Source organism: Cynoglossus semilaevis, chromosome 15, assembly GCF_000523025.1.
Source record: "Cynoglossus semilaevis isolate Cse_v1.0 chromosome 15, Cse_v1.0, whole genome shotgun sequence".
Taxonomy (NCBI): domain Eukaryota; kingdom Metazoa; phylum Chordata; class Actinopteri; order Pleuronectiformes; family Cynoglossidae; genus Cynoglossus; species Cynoglossus semilaevis.
This window is the reverse complement of record NC_024321.1, coordinates 11,018,023-11,027,038: the sequence shown is the minus strand read 5'-3', so window position 1 is coordinate 11,027,038 and position 9,016 is coordinate 11,018,023. Positions and strand designations below refer to the sequence as shown.

The 9,016-nt window shown below is 44.0% G+C and overlaps 1 protein-coding gene across 1 annotated transcript in view; it reads right to left on the bottom strand.

The window, feature by feature from the left end:
* Nucleotides 1-9,016, bottom strand: part of LOC103391033 (A disintegrin and metalloproteinase with thrombospondin motifs 2-like) — a 101,969-nt gene that overhangs the window by 45,262 nt on the left and 47,691 nt on the right. The window contains exon 3 of the mRNA XM_008327148.3: nucleotides 6,155-6,329. Within this exon, the coding sequence (XP_008325370.2) occupies nucleotides 6,155-6,329 (175 nt within the window). The remainder of the gene's footprint in view (nucleotides 1-6,154; nucleotides 6,330-9,016) is intronic.

The window sequence follows — 9,016 nt, the reverse complement described above, 5'->3', positions numbered from 1 at the left end:
GACAAAGACGCTGAGACAAATATGCACTGGTGGCATCACTGCTGCGGTTCAGTCACGAGTGAAGTGGACGAGAAGTAAAAACCTGCAACCATGCAGGAAGTGGCGCACGTACGTGCATGACTGCACACACACACGCACACACACACACATGCACTGAGCGTTGTGTGGTAATAAGCCGGTGGCGTTCTCCAGGGAGAGACTCTGTGGTCACATAGAGGGAGAGAGGAAGCAGCTGGCTGCTGAAATACTTCCCTGACTAGCTCTGTAATTTCCTCCCTGAGGCACACCTGGACACACACACTCACACACACACTGTCTGTCTGTGTGTGTGTGTGTGTGTAAGAGCAGCACACTGATGATTCCACATGGATATCGTCCTAAATCATACAATTATCATCGCATATAAGACAATCTTGTTGCAACGCTTCCTGATTTCTACGACTTCCTGAATCAGCGGCGATGTTTGTGATTTGGCGCTAATTTTGATTTTTTTCCAATTCAATTAAATAATTTTGTCTTTGCGGTGGTCAGTCATCACTGGGGTTTTTGCTCAGGCCTTTCCTTTATGATGTTTCTTTCTTTCTGGTGTGAAAATATCTCTCAGAAATTCCTCCATCAACTTCAGTTGACGACGTGTAGTTGAGGAAAAGAAATAAAATTAAATAAAATTAAACTTTTATTTCTATTTAACCCAGAACTGCCCGACTGAGGAGTGCGTAGCTCCTTCCACTCCGTTGATATAAATTCAGCCACGGCGTCTAGTTTTAATCAGTCCGGACGTAAACAAGTTGCTGATTGGTCGTATTTTTCCCCGTCGGTTTTATTTGATGAGCGTATGACACATTAACTTTCGGTCTTTTTTTTTCAATCAAACAGATTGAGCTCTTTTTAAAACAGACTGCTGTGTCATAAATAAACAGCCCTCTATATACATTTGTTCCGAGCTGCTAACTGGAGCTTTATGAGCCATATTTAAATTTTAACTGCACTATAATTGTACTCCGAGGTTTACATTTCCATCTCGCGCAGAGCCAACCTTTTTCTTACTGAAATGATCAGCCTCCGGCAGCACTTGGCCATTACATTGTTTACATAGGCTTAACTGTGAAGGAGTTCCCCAGGAAAAGCACTTATTTTCAAGCTAAACGACAGCCTCCAGACTCCAACTCAGTAGCCGTACAGCTGGAGGGGGAGTTCAGGAGACACTTTTGAGGAAAGAATGTTTTCCTTCAGCAACTGCGCCCGGTAATGGAGTCAGGCACTCATCCAGTAATACTAATCTGATATGGAAAAGGAATATTTGAAGGAGAAATGTGTCACATCTGCTCAAAACACACACCCCCTAGTGGTGGTTTCTGGTCTGTGAAATAGGTAAAAATAACACATGATCACATCAGACGCCAAGTCATAGTCACGTCACATCAGATTTCATTAGTAATGCAACCAACATGACACCTGCTCCTTTGCATAATGTTTTTCTGAGGGAGTAAGGTATTTAAGTTACCCTGAATCTTAACTACCCAAAGAGCAGGTGAGTGTCGCTCGCTCAGCAATGTGAACAAGAAAAAAATGAAATGATAAGACACTGCAACTGGCTGCAACTGGCCGCAAATGTTGAATCTGCATATAAAAAAAAAAACTCAATTTCCATCTCCATACAAGCTGTTTGGATAGATGGATAGATGGATGGATGGATGGATGGATGGACGAATGGATGGATGGATGAATGGATGGATGGATGGATGGATGGACGAATGGATGGATGGATGGATGGACGGATGGATGGATGGATAGATAGATAGATACAGTGACTCACCTTGCGCGACCGTTTATCAGTTACACGTGTGTGAGCTGACATATTCTGGAGATTAAACCTTAGTCTTCTCTTTCAGCCTATTCCACTGTGACTATGACCTGGACGCAGCAGCACAGACACACAGACACACAGACACACAGACACACAGACAGGGTTCCAGGTGGGAGGAGCCGTCACTTTGTACTTTGTGTGAGATGCAGACGTTAAGCTGCAGTGACTGGCACCGCTGCCCTCTGTCTGACCCTCTTTAACGTTCAGGCTACAGCTGATCTGATGTAGCAGTGGTTTCCAATGTGGGGAACACAGCCTGACAACAGCCCCAGCAGCCAGGCACGATAAAGGATCACAGAGCAGAGAGCAGAGCGTATGAACATCAGGGAGGACAGAGACACCTGGGTCAGTTTGACAGCTAATTGCTTCGTCTCAATGAATGCAGTTCAACCGCAGTGGAAAGTCAGTGGAAAGTCAGTGGAAAGAAGTCCATTTGAAATATATAATTCCACAGCGTAGGAATTCTCCAAGGCCAGTTTATAAACTACCCATAAACGACCCATGTGAGGAGTCAAACACTATGTCAAATTGCACTATTTACTACAAAAAATACTGTTATAAAAAGTCTTCAACAAAAAAAACATCAAAAACACGGGCTGCGACCCACAAATCAGCATGTAAGCGTGGAGTAGAGGGGTAAATATTGCCCCACTGCTTAAAGTGCATCAATGGTTCTCAACCTTGGGGTTGCAGCCCCTTTTGGGGTCACCTGGAATTCAAATGGGGGTCACCTGAACTGTCCAGTAATTTATAAAAATGGAGACTTTTTCACTGAATACTGACTGTGGGATTTCTTTTTAAGGGATCACACTTGGTGAAGGGGATTATGGGTAAAGCCCAAGAGCGGTCCATCTGTCTGGACACAGCGGAGCATGCATAGGCACACAGGTTATGGTTTGTATATACACACTCACACTCCCACTGGACCACACAGTGAACGGTGAACCACAGAAAATCAAAAACACACACACGCAGACACCAGAGGAGGACGAGGACGAGAGAGAAGAGTTTTGGGGGCAAATGTAGAAAAGGGATAATATGAAAAAAAAAAAAAAACGCGTACGAGACACTGACATTGATCAAATCCACAGATAAAATGAAAGAGGCGACAGGTTGAAGGATGGCGCTCACTGCTCCAACTGGAAACAAATGGAAATCCTTCGGTTTCTATCGCCGCAGCGATTAATTGACAAATGTGCCACATTAATAATAAAACTTGCTCTCTCCACTTAGGACATTGATTCACACCTCCTCAGCTTACGGCATGAGAAAGCGATCAATCGTCCGTCTTCACCTCCCTCCCTCCGTCCCTCCCTCCCTCCCTTTACACTGTGCTATTACCTTTCTAAATATAACTTCCTTCCCTTTGTTTTACGTCAGGAAGTGGCTCCGACGTTCGATAACCGGCCGCGAGTTGAGCAGGAGATCTCTGGACGTGGTTAATGAATTATTATCATTAGCCGAGAAGCTAACAGAACAAAGATGTGAGCAATCTGAGGGATTGACGAGGATTAGGGGTCACGTTTGAAGGCAGGAGCGTCTGGGAAACGCCCGCCGTGTCGTGAGCGTCGCTGCGACCCTTATGTTTACATAATGTGCTGTACTGTACGGAGCAGCAGTGAAGATATAAGAGTTCAGGGCGGGGAAAAAAAAAAAGTGTGAAACAAAGGCAGAAGCTGCAGATCAGACCACAGGGAGCAGTTGATGCCTGCTGGTCCGTCGCTGAGTCGGTCCGAACAGCCTTGAAAATCCCAGCACTGGAATCCAGACGGCCACAGTAGTCGTGCCCACGCAATAAATGCACGCTTGTATGCACACACACACACACACACACACTGTGGCCACTTCTATCCCACGCTATCGATCTGCACCCCACTCTTCATTAGAAAGAAAGATTCAAAGGCAACAAAGAGCAGTGTGTGTGTGTGTGTGTGTGTGTGTGTGTGTATGTGTGTGTTCAGCAGCATAAATGCATGATCAAGGGAGTTAGTGTTAGCAGCATGTAAATATACAGCATCCTATATATGGGATTTTAGTCTCTCTCTCTCGGTCTCTTTCTGTGTGTGTGTGTGTGTGTGTGTGTGTGCGTGAGTGTGTGTGTGTGAGAGTGTACGCTCCCAGGTATCATTAACAATAGGAACAGATCTGTGTTACTCTAACACCGTCTCTCCTCTCCGGGTGTTCCTATGGAAACTCTCTTTCTTTTGCTCGTCGTGTATTATTAGACATTCTTTAACCGACTGTGAGAAGACACACACACACACACACACACACACACACACACCTCGTCTTCACTCATACGCTCATTATAAAGCGGCCGACTTGCGGCGGCGTAACGCGGCAAACTCGGCCCTCGGGGGATATTTTTTGCTTTGGGAATGAGGTGAAATGCCAGTCCACTCCAGCAGGGGTCGTAATTGATTGACTCCCAGGATTGACATCAGTCACAGCAATTAGACAGTTCCTTATTCTGACACGGGGCCCAAGGCTGGCCGCGACTCAGATACTTCAGCCCACAGCTCGCCTGCTGCCAGTATTGACTGTACGGTGTTTGAGTATGAATGAATAATGGAGACAGAAAAAAAAAAAAAAAAAGTCAGGGAGTGTTTCTTTTGGGGAGTGATTGAGAAAAGAGGAGAATGAAGTGTGACCTTAGTTTCAAGATCTTCAGATCATTTTAAATTCAACGATTTCAATTTCAGGATTTCAGACTAAATGACCAGTGTAAAGGAGACCAGCAGAGTGGATACGTGGGAGAGATCTGGGTCCACGACCCAGAGCTTGGTGGATGGAAACCCTTCACTTCCAGCTTGTGAACCATGAGACTGAGAAACATCAACAAAGACCTCTGTTTTAGGCAAAGGTGGCAAAAAAGGCCACTCAACGGTCTGTTGCAATAGATCCCATATGTCAAACATAAGGCCCGTGGACCAAAAGTGGCCCATCACAATCTTTATGTGGTCCCCCAGACCACAATTATGACCAAGATTATTTATATGAATTAAAATTAAAATACATGTTATGTAATGTTTGCAGAGTTTCCAAAACTTTCAAAAACATTTTTTTTTTCTGTTTACTCTCAGGTTATTATTTTTTGGCATGTTAGAGTAAATTCTACGTGATGCTTTGGCAAAGGGAGAAATAAGATTATCGGAAGATTAAAACCTGCGTTGCGATATTTCTTCATGAATATAATACTTATATTTTTATTTGATTTGATTAATTTTGAGCAGGAAATAAACCACGGAGGTAAATCCCACGGTCCTGACTGCAGCTTCTCAGCTGCTGCTGCTGTCCTGACGGCCAAATTTTAATCTCCTCATTTTGTCCGAAACAAATCCTGTTTAAGTGAAACAAATTGAAACAGATGAAGGGATTTATTAAGACAAAATGATGATTAAGATAATTATAATTTCATTTCCTTTCACGTTGTGTGAAATTCAAGTAATAAACCCAATTTTTTTTTTCCGCCTTCCCTTTAATCCTAGAGAATATTGCTGTGCCAGGTTTTAATTCCCGGTTTTATCCATGTGGAAAAATAGGGCAGAGACTAAAGGACTTGGGTGGCGACTGTTAATTGTCACAGCCGCCGTGGTGATGGCGGTGATGGTGGAATAGGCTATAAAAGATACACAGGTGTTACTTCACCAACCAAACACACGTTCACAGATCAGTGTGTTCTCAGTGGAGAACGAGTGCAGTGACAGGACGGTGTGTTTGAGAGTGTGTAGGTGTAATTCTTCCTGACACCACTGTATGCTCACACTGGGACTCAGTGTCTTTGCATACAATAGCTTGATATGATTGTACTGTATATGCAGGTGTGTGTGTGTGTGTGTGTGTGTGTGAAGGGACATGTTTGATGATGTGAGGAAACACCAGCTCCAGAAAAGTTGGGGAAATATTATCATATTTTTAACTTTGTGTTGCAAATTAAACTTGCTTCATCTTTTTGTGGTTATTGGTCCAACAATTGGGAAAATTGGCCACAGGGGGCGCCATTGAGGTTGTGGTTCATTAAGCATCTACCTAACAGAATTCCTTCAGTTCTATGTTCCTTCCATTCTCTCAGATCAGCTGATCAGTTTCTCTAAGTTTTCCTGCAGATCAGACTGAAGTCCAGAGGCGATCAGGACTACGACCTTTGAACTTTGGAATGAGCTGTAGTATGTACCCCCCCTACAGGTAAGTATTGAACTACAATTACAAAGTGTCCCAACTTTTCTGGAAATGGCAGTTGAAGGAGAGAATCTTGGGATACAGGAACGCTGAGAGCCACAAACTGACCTCTGGAGTGGAAGTCTGCTGCGGCGCTGCTGACGGGCGCTTTCCTCACAGCCGAGGAGCGATAAACGACGTGCGTCCGTCCGCCTCCTTCCTCCTCCTCTGCTTCGATCACACCGGCCCCCCTCTCCACGGGCTCAATATAAAACTCCTCCTGCTCCGTCTTGATCATCCCGGCCTGTAAGAGAGCGTGGAGAATTAATTGGCGTGAACACAAGTTAATGCATCCCTGATATCATTTAAACACATCAGGAGCAGCCTCTCCCTCCCCCCTTGTTTGTGTCTCCCCGCCAAAGCCATCCATCCTGGGCCTCCTCTCCTGTCCCGACCTGACAGTTTAAAGAGACAAGCCATTGATTTGTGCGACGACTGTATTAGAGGCAGAGCGGGAGGAGGAGGAGGAGGAGGAGGAGGAGTGGAGCGGAGGAAACGGCAGCGATTCCTGCCGGGATCCAGAGAAGGGACAGAGTGACGTCTGACATCTGAGGCCAACACACACACACACATCAAACATGCACGAAGGTAAGTAAACGAAGGAATAAAGGAGTACACACACACACGCACAAACTCGCATGCACAAATTGAGGGGGAAAGAAGAAACTGGAAAAATTGGCCATCACTCTCCCTTATTCCATCTGTCTGTTTAAGACAACTGGTAATTACCAAGGCAACGCACTGCTGTAGAGTGAAGCCATGAGGGAAAACACACAGAGAGCGTGGAGAGTCTTTGGAGACCGAGCGTGCCAACAGAAGAAGAAAAGAAAAGATAAATGAAGAGGAAAAAGAAAAGAAAGAAAGAGGAAAAAAAAACGTGGATCTGATCACGGCTTGTCTTACTTCAATGTGACAGGGAAGGGAAGATAAAAAGGAAAAAAAAAAAAAAACCTTAAGAGAAAAAAGTCTGCAGGTTGTTAAAAAAGAAAATCCTCCAACTTAACAAAAAGAAAAAAGAATCTGTTGACAGCTGGACACTGGGCTGTACGTGTTTGTGCTGCTCTGTTATACGAGCATAAAAGACACACATGAAGTTTAAAATCTTAATATTTAAGAGAAAGTATATCTAAATCAAGACCTACACCGGGGGTCATCGACTTCAACGTCGGACTTCTGTCCTTACAGTACGACATAACTCGGTTTCCGTGGTGTAAAACCAGCAAAGGTAAACGAAGACATCTTACTGTCATCAAGTGCAGTGTCAAGACACGGTGTGCCTAAGTGTCAATCTGACATTTATAAAAGGAAATACTGGGCACACACACACACACAGGGTTCCACTGTTCATAAATGGAGTCTGAGTTCTTGCATGATTCTCCACAGAGGGCGCCGTGGAGATGTGGACGGGATCGTAACCAAAGTGCCCGCTCAGAAATGAAGGGAGTCTCTCCTGTTGCCTTTTACCCCATCTCTTCCACTCTCCTCTCACCTCACTCTGTCAGTTTCAGGCTTCCGTCCCAGAAGGATGTCCACAAGCCCCTGACCTGCCCCCACCCCTCCCTTTCTCACCCCACCTCTCTCCCCTCTCCCCACTCATCCCTCCTTTTCCCGGAGCCGTGGTGCAGCATTCCGATTGGCGCTGATGGCTCTGCGATGGTGCATGCATTCCCACTCCAGAATACCAAGCAGAGTAAAAAGGGAGGAGAGAAGAGGAGCGCTGTGTCAAAGAAAAAAAAAAAAAAAAAAAAGATGACATGATAACCTGGGAGACATGGTTGGATCGATATGACCCAGCACGGTGGGGGAGGAGGGTGAGAGAAGGGGAAATGTACAAGGGAGCTGAAGAACTGGACACGACCTCTGAAAAAGCCGATGTGAATAAAGCATCAAAGCATCTTCGCTCAGTTTCACAGGGAAGTAATGTTCTCTTCTGCTCGGAGGCAGAAGCACACCGAGGTCTACAGAGGAGAGGACAACGGAGACGGCTGTCTGAACATCGTGTCCAAAACAAGTGATGGACGCGCGGAGCCTTACTGTCCAAACACGTGCAACAGTAGCTCAAGACCAACTGGACAATCACGTAGTGTTAAGTTATGGCTCTGAGTCGTTATGGATATATTTGAAAATGTGTAATGTAAAAAAAAAAAAATAACCCCAAATGAAATAATGTTTAGTAAAATATTTCTTTTTTTAAGTGAATAAAACTAAATCGCTGGATGACTTCTTAGAGGATTTCCTCCCTCGGAGAATTATTCTAGCAATAATTCTTGCATTCTGCCCTGCAGCTAAAGCCTGGAGGATAAATTGCTCTCGTTTGTAGTTTATTATAGTTTCTTTTTCTTTATTTTTAGAATTTCTTAAAGCCACGGGGAGTAAAATCAGGCAAAATACTACAACGTAGGTTTTATATGTTTACAGTTTACCACAGCTGTCAAATCATCACAGATTTTAAATCTGATTAATTAATTATTAATCTCTACATACTGTGATCATAACCAAGTGGGTGAATAATCATGATGGAGATCAATCCAAACTGCTAAGACTAAGTACAAAGTACTGCATATTGATGGACAGATTGAACAAATATCAGCAGTAGATGTGTGTGTTTCGCACCTTTCAAATGGTAAAATTATTAATATGGAAAATGACAAGAAACAGAGGTCAAACTTCATTGGTGTCATTTTAGTCATTTAGACATTAGCCATTTCTTTGATTTGTGATGGCAAATGTTAGGGCAGTGGTAGTACTGTGGTACTAGAAGCTAAATATTAACTCCAAAAATACGGTTTTAAAAAATGTCAATATTCAGGAGTCAGGACAGAAATATATTAGCATTTTCTAAAGGTCAAGCTGTAGCATAAACACGTTCACGTGGCTTCATATACGTCACTTGAATACGTTAACGCTCGTAAACACTGCAGTGGTGACTCT